General features: G+C 35.2%; 1 protein-coding gene across 10 annotated transcripts in view; it reads right to left on the bottom strand.

Moving 5' to 3' along the window:
• Window positions 1-22454, bottom strand: part of ATP8A1 (ATPase phospholipid transporting 8A1) — a 97023-nt gene continuing 74569 nt past the window's right edge. For all 10 annotated transcript variants that reach the window (XM_071743645.1, XM_071743642.1, XM_071743639.1 and 7 more), the window contains 7 exons: window positions 21773-21834; window positions 17981-18037; window positions 17374-17481; window positions 10350-10438; window positions 9874-9966; window positions 4896-4987; window positions 1-4555 (listed from right to left, as the gene is read on the bottom strand). In XM_071743645.1, coding sequence (XP_071599746.1) covers window positions 4458-4555; window positions 4896-4987; window positions 9874-9966; window positions 10350-10438; window positions 17374-17481; window positions 17981-18037; window positions 21773-21834 — 599 coding nt within the window. In that variant the 3' untranslated portion in view covers window positions 1-4457. The remainder of the gene's footprint in view (window positions 4556-4895; window positions 4988-9873; window positions 9967-10349; window positions 10439-17373; window positions 17482-17980; window positions 18038-21772; window positions 21835-22454) is intronic.

The raw sequence follows: 22454 nt of genomic DNA, 5'->3' as shown, positions 1-22454 counted from the left end.
TTCTTCATTAAATGGTAAAGTTTATTCATTTTTTTTAACAATTAAAAGACAAAACATTTAAAATTTGCAGTTCAAAACATGCACATTCACCAAATGCCAAATGACATGTAACATTGCAGAGAACTGAATATTTTACTGAAAGAGAACTATTTATAAACCACAGTGCATTCAACATCCAGTTAAAACTAAACCTGAGAAACTACCATAAACACTGAGTCAAAAGGTCTTCATTCATGCAGCTTCATAATTTCCACAACAGTTTCAGCAGTAATGGCTTAGTGGAGCTGTAAAACCTCACTTTACCTTGAATGCAAATTTTAGTATTACGGACAGACCGCTTTCTGCAGTGGTTCATACATATCAAACACTGAAAATCCTAATGGAAAATTACGGTGAAGTAAAAAACCAATATCGATGCATTTATGGCTTCTATTCTAACAGTAAAGAAACACCATCAAATATGATTTAAAAAACCCAAAACTTGTTCTGGTCACAGCTTTGCAATTACAGATCACTCTCTGCATGGAAATGCTTTCATTGAAGTTGAAGTACCAACCCTCTGCAGTGCCCATCCTTGCACAACAACCCTCAGGTGAGGAGTCCTGACACCCACACACAGCCCAGTTACAGCCTGTGTCTGATAATGGTTTGTGTAAGCAGGAACAAGGTTTGGAATGCTAAAATACTCCTTTGTTTAATAGACATCTATTGGTTAACAGTGAGGGAAAGGGGGATGAAGGCAGAGGGGGGGAAGGAGAAACTAATTTGTTGAGTTTTGTTACCAGTGAAAACATCCAGTACCAGTAAAGTTGAACAGACAAACTCATTTGCTGACATAGCACTAGCTCCCTGGTATGAGCAGACTTTTAACAAAGGCATTAAAAAAGGGGAACTGCAACCATCATGCATTGCCTCAGAACACTTAAAAATATTACCTCATGCAGACACAGCGAGAAATTAATCAGAACTGCAGGTGACTTTACGCAATACGCAAGAAAAAAAAGGGAAATCTCTCCTTAAATTGAATACGTGTTCCAAATTATTCATCATTCAAGATGTGTTTAAATGCAACTGAAGTCTTAGGAGAGTTAACCACTGTCTTCATAACACAGTGAATTTTAGAGATGCATGTGGACATACAGGATCTTCGGCTATCTCTTGGAGTTTCCAAATATTTTATTTATAATTTTATACAAACAGCATGCTAACTAAGTAGAAATCTCTTGAAACTGCTTTGCAAAAGTAAGTGTGAAATTAGGAAATGGCAAGAAAAAGTTTCAAATACAAATTGTCAATAGCTTTGTTAAAATTTGTTTCTTGTACTCACTCTTTTGAATAATTTACATATATATGTATATATTTTTTAAAAAATCAAGCAACAATATTTATATAAGATATCTGATTTCTACATGGCACTGGTTCAACTTTTTGATGAAAATTTTAAATACTAACTTGTATAACTTCTTACTTGTTATGCAGTAAACGTGAAATGGATTGAAAAGTCCATGTGAAATCTTTATTTATACAAATTTGAATTTTCCGACAGTAAGAGCAGAGACACTTACAAACATTTTTGCCTAGACTGTTTTTTTTCTTGAAATAGACATCTCCATGATCCCCTGATTTTAACATAGATATGGTGCACTAACAGGATGGTAATAGATTGCTGTATATGCAACATGAAAATAAAGTGCATATTGTATACCTGACCTGATTTAAAAATGGGCATACATAGATACCTTGTGTTTTAAAATGCAATTGTATGAGAAATCAGAACAGAGAATTACTTTACTATTTCCAAGCAGTAGTATATTCCAACCACTAATTACCAGACAATAACATAAAATGTGCAGATAAGCATAGAGACAGAAGAAAAACCCATCAGAAGTAATAAAGACAAAAAATGCACTTTGTGGAATAGTACCTCAAATTCTGTAAAGATGTAGGGATGAAATGCTGTAATAAGACATTCTTACATACCTTAAATTACAGGCTAAATTTAGGATCTGAAAGCTGTTTCAGTTGCTTTTCTCCTTATTAAGATAGTTAAATTGAGGATATATTGTGTGTTATTATCCACAAACTGTATTACAACAGGGAGACAGAATTTTATTTCATAGGAAGAATACATGTAATTTTGCAACATAAATACTTAGCAATATATTCTAGTTTTCCCATCCTTTTCTGCAATATCAGCAGTTAAACCATTTAAAATAGAAAAGAAAATTATAATATAAAATTTACCCATAAAGACAGTTACATATGGATTGAGTCATTATTTGTATGAGTTAAGTACACTGAAAGATTATAAAGGACCAACAGTGTCATGGTTAATTTCAGAAATGTTTTGAAGTTGGTCATTGTCTCTTGGATGACAGAAAATAGGGAACCCACATTTTAGGAAAGGGGCATGCCCTCAAATTTTTTCTTGCCTCAGGTCAAGTGATTTGGCCCTCCCATATTGATCCATCTATTTATCTATGCCTGAAATGGCTTTTCTAAGGCAGTTCTTGTCTGCATGACTGACTGGCAGTACTGTTCCTAGTGGGATACGTTCCCTTTGTCCCTGTGTTTTCTGTTTAATCACTCCGGGAAAGTGAGAGGAAGAGATTGCATAACATGCATATGAAATGCAGGCTGCCTGCTCTTTGTTGGGCCTTCCTCAATATGTACTTTCATATAGAGCCTTTTGTCAGCCTTTCCATGTGTATTTGTAAGTTTCTCTTAGAATGGAGCACAAGAAACTTGGGTAGTGCAATAAAGTTTGATGTCAAGTGTTTAGTTAGATGAAAGGCAAGGTGGTAAAGTCAACCTTTAAGTGTATGACTAAAGAAGGGGGGCAGAGAAAAGATGGGAGTAGATGACTTGTTACTTTGAAGTTGAAAGTGGGTGATTTGGAGAGCAAAGAGGAAATTCTTAATTTAGCAGATCGTGAGGGATGTAATTGTTCTGATTTTCGATCTAGGTAATCTCCATTCAAAGGAAAGAAAAAGAGACCAATTCCATGCAACTCACAGAAATTTAGCAAAAAAATAGAACAAACTGCTACTATAGAAAAAATATTAAAAATTTAATTATCATGACTTTTGAACTTGGAATTAAACATGAACTGAAAAGCTGGAAGATTTCATTAAATCCTAAAGTTAAAGTAGCTTTTCTTAGTTTGAAACCTGATGGTTGTTGGATGGTAAGCTAAGAAATACCAAGTATAACTACTTAAAAATCTCATCACAATGTTCTCCTTTAAGACCTCCCCCCCTTTTTTTTTTCAAATTCTTAAACCAGGTTTGTATCTTTTTCTGAAGTCACTTCCTCTCCATTTTAATTAAAGGTGAGAGTATATAGGTATTCTGCATGACCAATAAGTTGTAAAGAGGCTGCTGCAATGTATTTCACACCTTTAGAGGAAGTGGCTTTAGTGCAAATAAAACAGTACATACCACAGACTAGCAAAGGGCATGCTTTGCTCTCTATTTCAATGTATGCATTTCGAATAATTTATTTATAAAAATGTTGAAAATTTAATTAATTTTAAAAAATAACTTACAACAAACATTCTTTTGAACCTACAGTAAAAGCAGATACGGCTAAGCATCACAAAAATACTAAGTTTGCTAAGGGGAAGTAAGGCAGAGCGATTCTTAAAAATGGAACAAAAATAAGTTACTCAGCTTTACAAGGTGGCAGCCATTTTCAACATATGCAATATTAAATGAAAATAAGGGAAAAGCTCGTATAAGGCCAAAGGTGCAAAGACTTGCAGTTTTGAAAGCAAATGCCGTAAAGGCCACTCAAATTAAACTCACTGTACTGTAACACTTTCCTCTCAAGTGCAGAGACTCAAGCATGCAGTTCTGAGATCAGGACTGGAGTTCATTTCCTTTCCAATTATTTATAATGACAGCAAACATTTATGGAACTTCTTTGGCAAACATTTTTAGGTTAGTTTGACACAAACAACAATAAACATCTCAAAATCTTCCTTGGAGAAGGTGGATTAACACCATTAAGATAATATTTTTTCAGCACTTGTTGAAATCAAAGGCTTGTTATCAACTGTCTTTAAATATATTAACACTGGAAAACCTTTACCAATGCTAATGGTCTGTCAGTGAAAAGTATGTTTCATGATCGGACCATTGCTTCTGAGCATATGACACCAGTATTGGTGCAACAACTTCATTGTAAAATAAGCAAGCTGGCAAGATACAAGGTAAATTCCAATCTGTTTACAAAGACTAAGCAAATACTTGTTAAAAAATTTAGAGATGGTGTGTTACAGTATAGTTGCACAGTGCTTATGTCTACTGAATACACAAATCCAAACTTTATGGAACAAGACCATCATAGATCTTTAAATCACTGATAACTGGGTGATGGTTGCAGCTCCCAGCAAAGATCCAGTAGTCTGTCTCACAAAAGTAACTGCTAAGGCCTAAATAATGAGCTGTGTTCCTTCACCATTCCTCAGGCCTTTGTTTTGTGGTATCATAAGCTCTTATTACTTCAGACTGGGAAACTATTCCATGTTCATCTTGAGAGAAGGCATAGCCATCTGCAGATATAAAACAAAAGAGGAACCAGTTAAGTTTTGATCAGATATTTTTGCTAAAGCTTTAATAAAAACAATTTATCAAAGACCTTTATCATAATCCTCTTTTCAGCAATTAGTAGGTAGAAAACCCATACTGTTTCTTACATAATTTTTCAATTATAAAATAGCAGAAAGAACTCTGTGCAGTATTTTAGGAACAAAGAGAAGCCTACCAACAAAGATCATCTACTGGATTTAGGATACTGCATCTTTACTATAAACAAATGAAGTGAAAGGTAGAATTTTACTTCTATCTTATTAATGGATATTAATTTTTATTAATTTGTCAGTGAACACTTACGAAGTAAGTTTTGCTGCAGAGAGTCAGAGCGATACAAGTTCACATGGTTCTTCTTAAAAACATTCTTCAACAGTTGTGCTCTTTCAGTTAAGCTAGAAAAAAATGGATAGGTGTGAAAAATATTTACTTACTAGTTACAGTACCCTTTCATCTTTCAGTCTATTAAACCAAATTACTTAATTATAAGTCTCAATGCTCTTTTTCAGTTGTGACTGAACCAATTATTAAGATGATTGAAAACATGTGTGAGCGTGGATTATGAAGTCCAGATTCCTGGTAATGTTCTCACTTGTCACAGTACAAGTACAGTCAAAATATCCGTTTGAAGCATTGTTGTGCACTGATAATAGTTTTGTGAACATTTGAGTATGACTCCTTTAGAAAAATGCAACATAAAGGGAAGGCACTGGCTTCCCTGATGTAGGGTGGCCCAGTCAGTGCCAGGCCGAGTTACAGACTTTCTTTTTCTTATGTAAGAAAGTGTTCATGGCCTCCATTGACACAATACCCCCAAGGGATGGGAAAAGAAGATGGAGGGTAAGCTCTTCAGCTGTGCACACAGAAATACACTGCTGCCAAGAGAAGCAGTCTAACAAGGTGTATTCCATGTCAAACTCCAGAAGGCATTTTTCTGGAGCTCATACCCTAATAGACTACCACTACTACCAGACACTGGTCACTTCCACCCATCTCCTTCCTTCTCAGTAGTACCAAGTCTGTTGTGTTATGCATTTATTGTGCTTTAATGCGATGCAAGCTACTCTCCATTTTAGCCCAAGTAGAAAACAGAAGTATTAAAAAGTTTTTAAACTGAGGCTCAAGCACCAGCTGGAAACAGTAGTGAATGGAGCAGTGAAGGAATCAGATTTCCTTACTGTGCATCCTTACATTTAAAGTTCTCTCAGGTAGGATCCACATTACCAAATAGGTAGCCATAGCTCAGAAAGCCTTTGAAACCTTACAATTTTGGTAGTGTATTAAGGATGTTTAGGAGACTACATTAAAAAAAAAAAACAAACCTCACAAAACCCCTTTATTTCTTCCTCTAAATTAACTTCTGAATTCACTTTTTGACTGTGAATTAAGAGCTTGCATTTCAGAGAAATACCAATTTATCATTTAAACATTTTCAATTAGGAAAAATGCAGCCTTTGCCCCCATGTGTGCTGGTCTAACAATGAGTTCACTCAAAAAAAAAAAAAAATTATAACATTATGTTTATTCTGAGTTTTTTTTTTTTGTTTTTTTTTTGTTTGAATTTGTTTTGGTTTTCCTAGATTACTGATGATGTCTCTTTTTAAAGGAGGTAGTAACTATACAGATTTCACATATCTATGTTACTGAGTTTTGATCAGCCAAATTACTTTATAATATTACTGTCAATTAGCTCAACAGACTTACCTTCCCCAGGCTTCCTACCAGCTTAAATGGTGCAAAAAATGGACCTAGACCACCTCCCTTACTAGATAAGCATTCAAATCATTGCATTAGAAATGTTCATTCTTTCTTCAGTGAGTATATCCACATGAAGATGAACCACCGTCTTAAACTGGAGATGCTAATGGTCTGTCTTCCCTTTCTTTTCCACTCCAGTCTGGTAGATAAAGCATATACCAGGAGGTAAGAGCTTGCTTTTTCTAAGATGGATGATGGAAGTAAACCTGTTAGTCCCACTCCCATAGATATTTGCTAACTGCGGAATTTACAGGGTAAGGGAACAGGGGAAACTGCTTCTGTGACTGTGTTTTGGATGAAAAGATGGAATAAGACTTCCTTGTAAAAAAGGCATTAGGTACCAATTCCAGGAAAGCAGCTGGCATCTGCTGACTGAACAAGAGTGGAGAGGTTGGAGTACAGAGACACACCTTACTCTCAGTGTTTTCATAAGTTAGCTGTGTAAGAGTTTGGTTTTTCACTTCAGAGCAATAAACTGTAAAAAGTGACAAGATTAATAAAAAAATTAGGGAAATACAAATGCATTTCAGAAAAATGCTTCCAAGTATTCAGGTATTAAGTTCTCCTCTATTTCTAGATTTGAAGAAATCCTGCAGGCTCTATATTATTAATCACCCTGTTACCATTCAAAAGCATATTTAAAAATCTACATGCAAACTCAAGAAAGCCTGGTTACACAAGTAACCAGTGATAAATCACAGTAACTAAATGCCTGCGTTCATTATGTGTAACTGTACCTACAAGTAGAATATTAACTATTTTTGAACATGAAATGTATGCAGGCATTTACAGGCAATTAATCTCATTTGTAGAAAAAAAAATTACTACTTTATATATTCCTGCCCAACCACTTAGCTGATCTAAAAATATTTTCCAAGTAGACTGAATGAAAACCAATGCTTATATGAAGCAGCATTTGCAGTATATATCTCTAAAGATGTGTCTACAACCTTTATATTTATATCTTTTTAGCTTATTTAGGCATTTCATAAGAACAAATCCTTTCTTCTGCTACGACATAAAAAGGTACTTCCTGAGGTATGCACACCAGAAAATATTATTTGGTGCTGAAAAATACTAAATAAGTTTGTAAAAAATAACTATTCCTTTTTACATGAAAAGCACTACAACTCAAGAATAAGGAAGTCATAGATACGTATTTAAAATAGATGAAGAACATTCCTTACCAATTTAGCTACTTTGCACTGGTAACTAGTTAATCCTGGCTTCTGCAATTTTGGAGAGTCAAGAATATTTACAACAGTTCAATCAAGTTTCTGAAGATGCAAGTCAGTTCATCAGATTGTTTCTTTAACAAAGAATACTTTCACCACAAAGGGTGAAGATTTGACTGTCTTGCCTGAATTCAGATGTTATTTCAAAAAATCATGGATGGAATAAATCTTTGAGAGATATTAAGATGTCTATTTGCATGTTAGGTGGATGCTTGTGTACTTCAAAGAATACAGGTCTAGAAGTTATTTTGTGGATAAAGAATGGATCTAAGAAATTCTTAATGAAAATAAATCATTCATGAAGCCTTCCTAACTACTTCATAGTGGCATAAATAGATAATTATAAAACTAGTGGTGAAACTACCAAGTTCCTTTTACCTAAATAAGGAGACATTCTGTAGGATGAAGTAAGACAATACTGTCTGGACAGCTGAAGTAAAAGTAGCTGAAATCAGGAATGAAAAAGAAATCTTGGAAATGCAAGCAGAGAACAATAAAAAGGAACATTACCATACTTTCTGCTGCATCCCCAAGTAGTTCCCCATTTAGCACTCTCCAGGACTAATGTCTGCTTTCTTTTCTTTAACTTGTTCTTTTACAACTTTTTTGCTCCACACAAGAGAGCTCACAGCATAGATTGCACATTGATAAAGGAGATGGAAACGCTGGAGAAAGATCTTGCCTTGAAGCTGCCTGAATGAGCACTACCACTGAAGTGAGGCATCTGTAACAATTTACATCATCTTTAAAGGTAAGAGCACTTACTCTTGCAAGCACTACCTGGGTCTTGCAGTGATGATGGAAAAGTATGCTCGATGCAGAGATCACATCATCTAGGGGATTTTACAGCACTTCCAGTATGAAGCTGCTGGTACAAAGACAGCATTTAGGCCTGATGGGAGCCACTCTGCAGATACCTGCTCCTATGTAGCTAACTACTGTGTGTTCTACAGGTGGTGGGATGAGCTTCTAGGCCTCTGGGTACCTCTCCTGGTATTTGTCTATGGTACCAGGAAAGATGAACTCTGCTAGAGACAAAATGTTCTTGTGAAAATAAATTCCTAGGAAAAGAAAGGAATAGTAGGAGCAAACATTCACATCTGCTGGATATTCTACCTTGAATTCTACCCTAAAACTGGTGAGCATCACCTTGGTATCCAGCATAATTTGGTCTCGAACCTGGTAAATCATAGTAAGCTGAATCCTCCACAGAACTGGAGGAGGGATACAGTAGGACTGAAGGAGAAAGGCAAATTATGAACAAAAGGTGCTTCTTGAAAATTGAACCTAGAATAAAAGAGGTGGCTGAGTTTGTTCCGGTCTCTTTCCATGCATACCTTGGTAGGAAATAAGCCTTCCTGGCTAAGCCCTTTTTCATGAAGCTACTAAAAAAGCAGCAGTCTAAAAGGAAAGAAGGAACAGGAAAAGCAAGTATCAAAAGTATTGGGGTTTTTGTTCAGACTTCACAAAACTCATGAAAATGAGAACAAGCAAAGAAAGCTCTTGCTCATACAAATGTCAGTAATGAAATGGAAGAGGGGGAGAGGGGGGCTTTGTCACCTCATACTCCTGTTTACCAAGTGCTTCCTATGACTTCAGCCAGGATGAAAAAAGTATTTTAGTGAATGCACACCTTTAATCAGAGTTTAAATGCAGGTATTGTCCAGTTATTCAGTTTTAGCTTCTCTTATATTCAAAGTACCTGCCTGGTCCGTGAAGGAGGATGTAACAGGGGAATTCTTGTGGAGTCTTAAGTTAAAATTGTTTCTTACCACATACAGGCTAGTCAGATTTCTTTGCTCTGGACTGACATTAGACACAAAGCCAACTTATTCTAGTCAATTTCAGCAAATCCTAGACAAATTTTGCTATTTTCCCCTATGCTACTAAGCAGGTTTTAATTTTTTTTTATTGTTATTAGGCTCAAATTATAGCTGTATTAGTGAGTGATGCAGATTTAAACTCACTTTATATTATTTGTTAACACAATGGAAAGTGACAGAATTAAAATTGTAAAAATTGTTCCTTAAGTTTGCTCTATAAGTAATAGCTGCAGACATTACAGTCAGCTGCAGAGAAATACATCAGCCTTTGGTAAAAATCTACATCTAAGCATATGAAAAAAACCCAAACAGGCTCAGTAGTCCTGAGGCCTCTTTACAGATGCCTTTTGTTTGTATGGTTTATGAAGAACAGCATTTTTGTCTCTGATGCATGTATAAGGCTGAAAATATTTAATTTTTTTGTTTGTTTTTTCAAACACAATTATCTTGATATTTTTACAGTACCTTTTGCCATGCACAACTTCCCCAGGATCCTCAGATTTTGCTTCCAACTCCTGAACTTCATCTACCAGTGTCTTAAAAGTAGCTCTCTTTATTCTGTTGGTAACACAAAATACTGCCAGATTTACTCTTCTTGAAAGTAAAAGAACAGATTGTTTTGACACTTAGATAAACATTTTCCCAGACGACTTAAAATTGAGCTTTATAAAAAGAAATATTATAAAGTCAGTCTAAGTAATATTTAAGCAGATGTACTTGCAAATTAGAAACAACAAATATTTACTTAAAACACTAGTAAACCTTGTAATAAATTAAATAAACCTGTAATAAACCTTGTAAAAATTAAAAACAAAAAATCTGAAAAATAATTTTATATAAAATGAGAGCTACTGTTAATTTTCTTTTCTTTTATTAGTAATTAGAACACACATTTAAAAGTCAGTACTCTCTCCCTTAAACCTCAGCATTTCTGTACTCACACTTTGTATACTACATCAAAAAGTAGTGCTGCCATAGGAATACACAGAAGTCCCATCCAAAACACTCCAGAGCTGAACATCATAGCTGCCTGAAGGGAAAAAAAAAAAAAGCACAAAATGTGATAATGTAATGATAAGAACGAGGAAAAAATCCTAAGAAATATAAAATACTTGGTTGAGGGTAACAGAAGCAAATTTAAATGAACCACTCCTGGTTCCCCAATGTGAAATAAAAGTTTAACTCCTTCTAAAATCCCCTGAATCGCTACAAAATCCTATTTAGTAAGCACTAATTCATGTTAAGAAGCTGGTAGAAAAAAACACACTGCTTAGCTCTTTGAGAGCTACAACCCTGCTCTACCCCACGATGTTGAGTGTAGATATTTCCATTAAAATCAGATTTATGAAAATCCACCCCCCACCCCTTCTTTGTCATTATGAGCATAATTTCTTATCTGCAATCAACACTAACAGGATATAATGGGTCATGGCCCTTGATATGGATATTGGATAGCATTACAAGCATTTTGCCATATAACTCAGTTGAAGTAACAGAACTCACTGTACCACAGTTCCTACACTGTCACAGACTCCTCTTCAACAAATGGCTCAAAAGGGAGAACTAAGAAAACAACTAATTACATAATTACAGATGTATGCATCATACTGTTAAATAAAGTTCTAACACATTGGTGCATGGTGCAGTGCGTGCAAAGCAGGTCACTGATTTTAGCCATGCTTGCTTTTTCACATACTGCCTTCTATCATAGGAGTTTCTTCTGTTCAGAACTTTAATTGGTCTGTAAATACACTTAAGCCTAAAATACACACAAAAGCCAAAATAAACATCATAATTTATGGATATTAAAGTAAAATAATGACTTTAATCTATTCTTGTAATGCAAGCCCAAGTATCTACATCAATAATACCGTGGATGCAAGGAGTATGATAAATACTTAATGAAGCATATTACTGAAAGATTGTTTTGCAGCCAGTATTAAAAATACCTTCTTAATGTAATTACATTGCACAGAGATTGAATGTAACATTGCTACACAATGATACTCTTTCAAATCCTTTGCCTCATTACTTGGAGATGAATTCCTTTCAAAGGTTAAACCTCCGTATGTAACTAAAATAAACGCACTCAACTTTTGTAACATTAATTAGCAGAGAAATGCAGGTATCTCACAGTAAAGAAAGTCTAATTTCTGAATGTGTATACTTGAACACTTTAGAATTATACTATATATGTTAATGTGCAAATAAAAGTGAACTACTTTCAAAAAAAAAAAAAAAAAAAGGAAAAAAAAAGAAAAAGTAATTTTCATAGAGGTAAAAAGTTCTGTTTACCTTTTTTTTGTAACCAAAGTCCTACTGACCTTGATTCTTTGAAAGCATTAGAATTTATTTGAACTGAAAATTTGGTAAACTTTCCACAGCTATCTTTAAGGACATAGCTGCTGCCCCGAGATTCTATTAATTATTTCTGCCAACAGCTGTCAACAAAGGTGTAAACACTGAGCACTGACAAGTTAAAAATAAAACAACTCACATTTACAATGGACTGAAAAAAGAATAAAATTTTTCATCAGGCACTGAAGAAAATATATTAGCACAGTCACTTTATAAACAAAATATGACTTTTGACATACTTGATGAAATACTCATTTCCTAGAACAGCAGCTAATAGAAAATGTCTATCACAACTACATTTTGCAACACTTTTTATCATTAAGTAGCCATTAGAGGAAATTTCAGCAAAAACCAAGAAAAAGCATTAAAACTACAACTTGAAGTAATTATGACTCTTAGTTTCTCTTATTAAAAACAACTTTTAATTTATAAGAACATAGTCAAGAGCTGTCCTTGTGTTAGCTACCCTGTATTAAATGTTTGCTGGTGAAACAGCAAAAGTGATAATGTAGGTCTTAGGATGTTAATTCTGACCATTGTAATGCTAACTATAAATGAGGGAACAACTGGCACCTACTATTCAGTCCATCCAGCCTTTGGCTTTACAAATGAACAACATGAATTGGGGAAAAAAAAAAAAAGTTTTTCTGCGTCATATTTGAAAGCCTGTCAGATTTTTTTTCTTTTACAGAGTTAATCCAAACCTAAAAGATTTAAAGCCGACATTCGTGTTCAAGACAGAGGGCCTCTTTGTATTTTTTGGATGAAGAGGGGAAAAAATAAAATCCCACAGAGGTATTTCCTTCCTTTCTGTACAAGAAAGCTCCCCCCTCACTCTGTAGAAAACATTTTTGTCTCTAACTTTTCACATCTCTCTACACATAGGCAGGTCATCTGGGAAATGGCAAACCAACCCTTTTCAGACAATGGCACTAACAGGAGCAGCCTGTTCTGGGGACCGACTCTGGCTGCCTCTGTTCGAGGTTTACAAATTGTTCCTAATGTGAGAGATTTGTGGTCTATGCCAAGTTTTCCCCCTTTAGGCCTTGTGAAACCAAATGGAATCTGCCACAAAAGTGGCTCCCAGGGGAATTCAGAAGTAATCCAAAATGAGAGCTGGGAAGCCTAGTTTATTGTAGGACTTACAAGTCCTGCAGGGAGGATAAATAATCTGTCGTCTCTGGAGCTCATGCTCAGTATTAGGACTTCCTAAAGTGAATCAACACTAATTATAAAGCACATTGTACAGATTTTTATAGAAGATCTTTTTTAAAAAAAGAAAATACACTGCTGAGAATCACTCCCTTTCACTGCCCTTAATGGCAGATTAGAAATCCTGCCTGCAAAATATTTTTAACGTACTGATGAAGAATTCCTGTTAGGAAATCGCATGCCAAAATGAACAGTAAATATTCCCTTTTTCTTCACTATGAAATGTCCTAATGAAACAGCTAGCCCAGAGTTTGAAAAGCCTTCTGAAATTAAAGAAAGATGAAAAGATCAGTAAAGTTCTTGCTACAGAAAACTTATGAAAACCATTTTCAGTTTATCAGTTGCTATCTCTATTGACTTTAGGTGGAAACTAGTGGAAGTACTTTCAAAGATAAAAATCAAAATAAAAGAGAGAAAAGAAAAAAGGCCTCACAATAAATATTAATACCTGGAAATTTACTCCGAAAGCTGGAAAGGAAAATGACACACAAAAAAGCCTCCCCAAGAATTAGGAAGTGAAGCAGGTTCTTTTATCAGAAGTTTGGCTTACCAGGTTGCACTACAGCTTGAATTAGCTAACTGAAAAATATAAACTATACAAATTATTAAATTAATTTAATTATAAAAATAATTAGCCACTTGGATTTGAAATTAGACAAGCAATAAAAAGTTGTCAAGGTGAGATTTATCATGCTACTTTTAATCATGTTTGTAATCACAGAATATTAGCTATTCTGCAAGAAAAGGAGACACTCTTCTCTTTTGCCTTGGAGTAAAAGATTCACAGGGGAACCTATCTGAGTTGACTCAAAGATGACATGAGAAATAATATCTGACAAAGGAGATGTAAAGTCCCGAAGAGTGGGTGGATTCTTGTTGGTCTACACAGTATGTTACCAGGATAGGGGTGGTCTGCACTACACTGAATGAAACAGGATACTCTGAGTTTCACTAGAACTTTTTAAGGCACTGCAGCAATTCCTGACTACTGCTCATCAGAAAAGGAAGTTGGTATGGAAACAGATGGCAGCTGAATAGTATTATTCTTTTAAGTGTCATTGTATGAATAATTGCAATAGCACTGATCCTGATTCTTAACACTTTAAACAGAAAAAAAATGTGTAACATTTGTTTATGAAGGAGATTGGCAATAATATGGTGAGGGTAACAGCTCTGTTAAATGCTGATACTGTGAAAAGACTAACCAATAAAAGAAAGACTATTAAAATGGTAACTACCAAGATCATAAGCAGAAAAAGTAAATTTGGTAGTCTGAAGCTCAGCTCTGCTGTTTCTGTTCTGTTCTGAGAATTAAACATGAAAAGTCCCTTATGAAAAAAACATTTTGGATTGATGAAGTGAAAGAGTAAAGCAAACTTTATATTTAAAGAACTGAATAAGCTAAAATATATCAGTATTAAATAGTAGCAAAATCCTAGGCTTTCAAGTGCCAATAGATGACAACAATGAACATGTTCACACACAGACAGAATCACACATGGTTGGAAAAGACTTCTAAGATCACCATGTCCAACTGTTAACTCAGAAAAAATATAAAAAAAATCACCATCCCATTAGAGCATGTCCTGAAGTGCCTCATCTACACAGTTTTTAAATACCTTCAGGGGTGGTGACTGCACCACCTCCCTGGGCAGCCTGTTCCAGCACCTGACTACTCTTTCAGTAAGGAAATTCTTCCTAATACCTAGCCTAAACCTCCCCTGGTGCAACTTTAGGCCATTTCCTCTAGACCCATCATTTTTACTTGAGGGAAGAGGCCAACAACCACCTCACTACAACCGCCTTTCAGATAGTTTTAGAGAGCAATAAGGTCTTCCTTCAGCCTCCTCTTCTCCAAACTAACCAATCCCAACTCCCTTGCCCTCTCCTCATAGGACTTTTTTACAGACCTTTCACCAGCTCGGCTGCTCTTCTCTGAACTTGCTCCAGCAACTCTGTGTCCTTCTTATGGGACAAATTCCGATTCATTTAAAAAAATCTTCAAGAAATCATTGAGTTCTTCTTTGAACTAATAATATTCTCAACTAAGGTAACCTAAAACATTTCTCTAAACAAGAGGTTCACATAAGTATAGAGGGGAGGACAGATACAGATCACTGACTATTGCTTGGTAAAGATTTACAGGTCTGTAAAAGACAATCTCTATATCAAGTAATACAGAGAGAAGCAATGTTTAAGAAACCAGCACTGTTCATAGAGTAACAGAATTGTTAGGTTGGAAAAGTCACGTAAGATCATACAGTCCAATAGTTGTTAATCTAGGATTTTGCAGTGCGTCTTTCCTAAACAGTGCAGCTAAATAATCCAACAAGAAATATCATTGTTTTTCACAAAGATTGTGCAAACCCCAATCAAATGATCTAAAATTCTATAAAATACATGCTTTTTCCTTAGCCTCAATTTCCGTCAGTGGTTTTATGGATCCCCTGGGTCATACAGAGGAGAAACAGACGGTGCTCTGGAGAGCTTTACAGAGCATGATCTGCAGTACCACAATAAATTAAAAAGCTCTGCAGATACTGAAGTTTTGTTTTTCATCTTGATGTCATACTTCTTATTCCAGTGTTGTAATTTTACCTAAGTCATTAATCTGATGGGTGAATAAAAAAAGGCATAACAACTCAGAGCACACAACTGTAACAAACCCAAAAGGGTTGAGAGTTGTACTACTTTGAAATACGATTGGTCTATTTTTTTCATTTGCCCAGTGAAAGATTTTAGACACAAATCAAAGTTATATTTGTTCAAGAAAAAGACAACCATATCAGCTTAGAAATTCATCAACTTGATAATTTTAAATTTTTTTTTTTTTTTTTTTTTTTCCTATTAAAAAGAAAACTAGGCTTCATGAATTGCAAATATGGAAACATTAGTAGATAGGTTCTAGTAAGTTTATGGGCACATGAATGGTAGCTACACTTACTAGGCCATGCAAATTGCAGAAAATTATTCATTAATGCAATTATTGCAAAAGGACTATGTTGATATAGAAACATAATAATTGAACCACAGCATCAGTTTCTCCTTTCAGGGGGGTATAAGGCACAGTATGACAAAGCATGAACTACAGGAAATGTGTCCTGGTGATTCACTGGATCACAGATTGAAAATGAATTTTTTTCCAGCATCACAGAACAGTTTTCTGTGGAATGCAGAGTCTCAAGCAAATAAAAAAAATCTACAAAGTAAATACCTCAAGAAATATGAAGAGATCTGGCCACCTTGAAATGGCTTTCGTATCACAGTTTGTGAAAATGTCGAATTAAGCTGAATTGCCTAATTATATGCACAGAAGTAGATGTGTTCCAGTGATGTTCCTCACAGTGTGGGTAGTAGACAGCTGTGTTAAGAGTACTCTGAAGTCCTATAAATAATGGTAACTGAGTTGCCAAATGGATTGTTTCATCCATGTTACCCAGATCTCAGAGTGATTAGAGTTGATAAAAGAGATGTTAAAAAAATGACCTCCAGGTGGGGAAGAGATATGCACCTAAATTTCCCATATCCTACATGAATTTTTCAATTGCTGAATTACATCACAGAGGTGGAGTTAAAGGCAGTCCTACCCTCTTAGTGATGTAAGGTTTCATTTAGATGGTACACTCTGAGAACCATTAGAAGAGGATCCTACTGAAGTAACCAGGTATGCTCAATCTCCAGTTCCCACCAAGAATGCTCAGAAGCAGACATTAGTGTCTGGGAAATAAATACTAAACTTGATATGTTTCTGGAACTGAACACTTTTGAGAATTTGGAACTTAAGTTCTAATTAGATCAGCACAGGGAGCAACTAAACATTATTTACGGATTCAGTCCTATTTGCCATATTCAGAGAGGATTTACACAAATGGCATCGTAAATGAAAAAGAAACCAGTAATTACTGTCAAAAGATTAAGAGCCAGTACCATAATGCATCCCAAACAGCTGCTCATGCAATATTATGGCACCTCAAATTTTTTTCAGGCATTTTCTAGTTTCAAATACCTAGCAATCTGTAAAATTTAAGACGAAAAAACAGCCTTAACTTACGCACTACCTGTGTGCCTCGAAATACAAAAAAATCTCTAGCCAAAGAAGCACTGTAATTCTGAGTTTGGCAAGACTTCTCTCTAGAGAAAGTTGAACCTCACTAAAGAACTGCAAAGCAGCTTACCTGTTTATTCTTCTTCACTGGACCTCATAGCCTGTTAGTTGCGCTCCATTGCCACAAGAGTAAAAATAAATTCTATTTTAAATAAACATGGCTACCACATTGAAGCAACACCCTTATGCACCTCTTGCTAACAGAAGGATCCAGTAAAGATTAGGCCTGTGCTAAAGACTGAAACAATATTCTTTGCACACATTCAGGTTTTAGTTAAACTATACTTTACCTCTCCTGACATATCAGGTGCCATAGGAATGACTGGCCATAAAGAAGAGTAGATTCCAAAGAACACCACCCAAAGTGCTATACTGCCCCAGATAGCTATATGGCTGAACTGTTAAAAAAAAAAAAAAAAAAAAAAAAAAGAACAATTATCACAGATATATAATGAAAAAAATCTTTGCTATGTAGTATTTACAATGCACTTCCAATGTATATGATGAATTTTCCATACATTTTCCATTGTATTAATTTAACTCTGCTACTTCAGTTAGCCATTTCTTAAAGCAGGATGATACTTTTAACAGCAGTATTACTGCATTTTAAGTCAACTGAAGTTCAATTACAATCAATCCAGAGTAATCTGATATTTCTAGTTTAAGGATTACTTTAAGCCTTATGCCAACATCCTCCTTTTCCAATATTAAACATTATTTTTTGCATGTGGATATTCTGTCTTTCTACACAAAAACCACAGATTAGTTTGATTTTGTGGTGAGAGCTGACAAACTGCAAGGGCGTAATACAGTAAGTAAGAAGAAAATAACAGACTTATTCATCCATCCATTGTACTTTGCAGAACATTTGAGAATATGGAAAAGACATTTGCTTACCAAAGTCCAGTATGAGGTCTCTAATCCAGCCTTCAAACAAACAGTCAGAACCACAAACTTTATTGAGAGAGAAAGAGAGAGGATTCTTATTTAATATGGGAACATTACTTAACAAACAAAACAGAGTAGTCTGGTTAAACTTTCTAGAGAAGAGAAGAGAAAGTTTAATGACTTTCATACATCATGTTTACTTACACAAATGAACTAAGTGAAAGCATAATCAGTCTCCTAAATTTAAATGTGATTTCCTCAATGATTTTCAGCAAAATAGTATGTGTCAATGTCCCTAGCTGTGGAATAGAATCTGAACCAAAGTTCACAAAGCAAATGGCAACCATTTCTATGGACCTGGAGAAGCTACAGAAAAGCCCTTCAGCTTCAGTACAACCTACTCCCCCAGAAGGTAGAACTTTAAGCAGCCCCACAATGAAGTTTGCTTAGACCACAGCTAGCTCTTTTTTTTTCCTCTTTTTCTGTGTGTGTGCTTAGATATGAAGTTAAAGTGTGTGTTTGAAATGACCACAATAAGAAGCCACTAGAAGATTTAATGTAATAATGAGCCAGCAGTAAGAACACTAAGAATTATTAGCTTCCACTAATAATGTCCACTCATTTTATTTGGAAAACTCATTTTTGTATTAGAAATCTTCCCTCCTGGAACTCTGCAAATCTGGCTCTTACGGAGTGAGATGACATTGATGGCATTCTGGTTACACAGAATGGTTCAAGTGCAGCTCAGTAGAGATGGCAGACCCCCTACAGCTATGGAGAGCATCACTACTACTTTCTCCACGAGGACAAGAAGATTTCATCTAGATGAAATCTTGTAATTGTTCAAGATTACTTTAATCTAAATTAAAAATAAGTAAGTTTCACTCACTTCATTGATACTTCGTTAGTATGAATGAACACATGCTGCAGTTCTTTTAAAAAGAGATATACACTCTGTGAATAAATACCATCCTTACAAATTAACTGATTCTCTTAACAAATTTACCAGCCTACACACAGGGGCTTCCTCAAAACGTTGGGCTATAGTGGCTCCTCTTGAGCCAAACTACAGTAGCTCACTTGTTTCCTTACCCAGGAAAAAAGGAATCAAACAAGCATTGTGTAAAAAGCACTGAGCTTATTAAGACAGACCTCTCAGCATGGTCATACAATTATTTTCATGGTGCTCTACTCCTATTTGAAATTTATGTTTCAAGAAATAATTCCAGGACATGATATAAATCCATGCGTATTCTTTGTGGACCCAAGGAAATATTAATTTCTGAATCCATTTGATATTGATTTTTGCACAACTGATGAATGTAGAATTTCTAAAAAAAACTTTAACAAATTAAAAGCAGTGGGAAGAATGAGAAGCACCTTAGATTTATGATTTTGATATATCAAGACAATTACTGGTAACTGTCAGTCCACACACAGTTCACACAGAGATTTTTTTTTTAAATCTTAAATAATTTTTTTTTGCATTTTGAAAGCCTCTAATATCTTCATGCATGCTCCAGACCTCCTTGAACTCCTGTGACTATACATGAATATACATCAATTGTACATCCCTCCCTAGATTTTCAATAGGAGGTGAAGCGGATAAACTGAAAATAAATGAAAAAGTAGGTTGTCTGGACTTCTAATGGTGAAATAACATTTTACTGGGAAATCCCTGACCATTTTGCAGTTTACTAACAAGCAATCAATTGCTTAAGATGGTGAAATTTGAGCTGTCCTAGTTGAGAACAGCTTGCAGAAAGTTACAGAACAATTTCTCTTGGACCTCTGCTTTATGCATTTATGGATACAGCTTGACAAACAGTAATGAGTAGCTCCAGGTTACTATATTGAAGGTGTAAACCATGAACTGATTTCTGAAAGTGTTAGAAAATGTTGCTCCAATGCTTGTGGGTCAGCTGACATAACAGATGATACTCAGATATATAGCAGTACTATAAGATTTCAGGATTTATCCATCAGCTAGTGGGTGACAGTCTAAATGACTACATGTTTTGAACCCTTAGTTCCACAGGACCCAGTGTAAACCAGTAAATTTCTAGTACAGCATACATAAACTTGTTTTCTCCTGGTGCAAATTTTCACTTTTGAAAGGAAGCACAGAGCAGAATGACTGGGTAGGATGACATTCTGAGGTGGCTTCAGGAAAGCACTTCAGCTGCAATTGCAGCAGCACGTTGAATAATTTGCTTTAACATGAGTACGGCACAAACTCATGCTAAAAAATGAAGGTGAATACAAGTGATACTTTTAGAGCAATCAAGGAAAAGGACATGTTAGCAGAAAACTTGGGTTAGGTACTACAACTCTCACATACATTTAACTCATAAATAAAATTCCACTGAACTGAAGAAGATTGAAACTTTTAAGTATAGTAAACAGTGAAATATTTTTATTTAACAGAGTAAAAACCTGGTGCAGAGAACCTCTCCCCAGGAAGAAACCATTTCACTTAGAAAAACAATTGGTTCTGAGATATTCTTATGAAGTATTTACTAATACTGGGGAAAGCAATGACCATTCAGGTAAAGGACTGACTTCTAAATGCTGCTCAGTGTTATGAGAGTCCTGTGTCAGATGAACTACTTCTGTCAGGACTGAGTTATGACAATGACAGTAACCTTGCTTCTTAATTTTATTAAGACTTGCACAGGAAACATCCAGGATATTCCATCCATGCCTAATGGAGATCAGCTCATCACATGATAGAGTGCAAGTTCGTGTGCAACTGCTGCTCACAAAACACCTGCTTTTAAGAGAATGTGTGAACAAACAGTTCTTCCATGTGCCTGATGGAACCAGTTTAAGGGCCATGTATGTACTGGCAGAACAAACATTTTATTTTAACTGACACAGCAGTAGCACATGCACAGAATGGGCTGTGGCTACTCAGCCCTTTAATGCTCTTTAACCTTTCTGGTTAGCTGACCATAAAACACAATTCAAAATGTTCTCTCATACATAGCAGATGTTGACAGTATCTACATTCTCAAAGGACTACAAAGTTTTCTACACTACTTTTGTTTCATTTCTGTTATGATGTTTCCATATAACTCTAGAGAATTTGATTTTAATATGAATTTGTACTACAACCCCCTTATTTTAATGGAAGAGTTAATTTATTTTTTGTACTGCCAACAACAGGAGGTTGAAAAATGAATTAAACTCTTAGTGTTGAAAAACAGAGGAGAGTAAGTGCAAGTCTAATTTTGCTCCTAAGAGATCTTGGAAAACCTTCATCTAATGGGTAACAGTGATCTTTAACAAGTGAAAAACTGGTGTTCATTTATTCTAGGAAATAAAAGATTAAAAGAAAAAAACAACAATAATGACTAATATTTATGAGAGCATCAGAAGATTACTGTTAGGTGTGGATCAAGTAATTCTGGCAGTCTGATTGTCCCCCAAAAGACATCCCATAAATCTTGGTTCCATGTGGCTTTATCTCCCTTTGAAGTCCCCATGATAAATTAAGAGAGGAAGAAGATAACTTACTGGAAAGTAGACACTTTCCAGTAAATGACAGATATCTGAATGTATCTTCTGAATATTAAAGTACTTAATTGTAAAAACTGGAATTAGACTGCAAAACACATCTCAAAGCTTCTCAAAGAGTCATTCAGATGCCATTTCTTATTCTTAAGGCACCACAATGAATCAACTGTTCTATATAGAGAATAATAAATATTAATAAAACCACATATATTAAAGTGTTAAAGATAATGCCAATACAGATAGTCAGCTGACAGAGCACCAGAAAACTGTAGGAAAACTTACAGTGTATACAGTGTTCCCCAGCAGCAGGTAGTCTGAAGTTTTACCATTGCTAAATACGGTACCTGAGGAAGGAAGCAGAGATAAAAATAAAAAACATTTAAACATTATTTACCCACCATTAAGCCTTAAACCCTATCTAATCTATAATAGTACTATGTATTTCAGCAATACATAAATACATAAAAATCTGATTTCTGATACAAAAAAAGATGGTAGGACGTCCTATAGGGGGAGAACAGATTTCACCTTGAACTATATTGAACAGTAGATATCTATTACTTTTATGATTTTCAGTGCTTAAAAACTTATAGCAATTTCAGGAATTATGTTAGAAACTCAACTTACCTTCTAAAATAATACACTCTGCTGCTTTTACCTTATAAACCCAGCAGTAAATAGCACAGTGAGGATAAAATAGGCAGGCACCTAAGTCTGTTCCCATCAATTGGAAGAGTGGAACTCATCACTGCACAAAGCACAAAGCTGAGCTATCCTCCATTCTTCCCATTCCTACTCTCACATCTCAGGATCCTCCCATGCCTCTTCTTTGCTAAGAGAAGATGAAGACTGTATACCTCATCTTGAAAGTTCCTCTCCCTGGTAAATGTCTGTTCATCAGCTCCTCCTTAAGAAATTAGCAGTATTGCTTTCCTTTTCTCTTTAAATACACAGCCAGAGATTT

The sequence above is a fragment of the Heliangelus exortis genome, chromosome 4 (assembly GCF_036169615.1).
Source record: "Heliangelus exortis chromosome 4, bHelExo1.hap1, whole genome shotgun sequence".
NCBI lineage: Eukaryota > Metazoa > Chordata > Aves > Apodiformes > Trochilidae > Heliangelus > Heliangelus exortis.
Note: the sequence above shows the minus strand (reverse complement) of the source record. Positions and strands in the feature narration are given on the sequence as shown.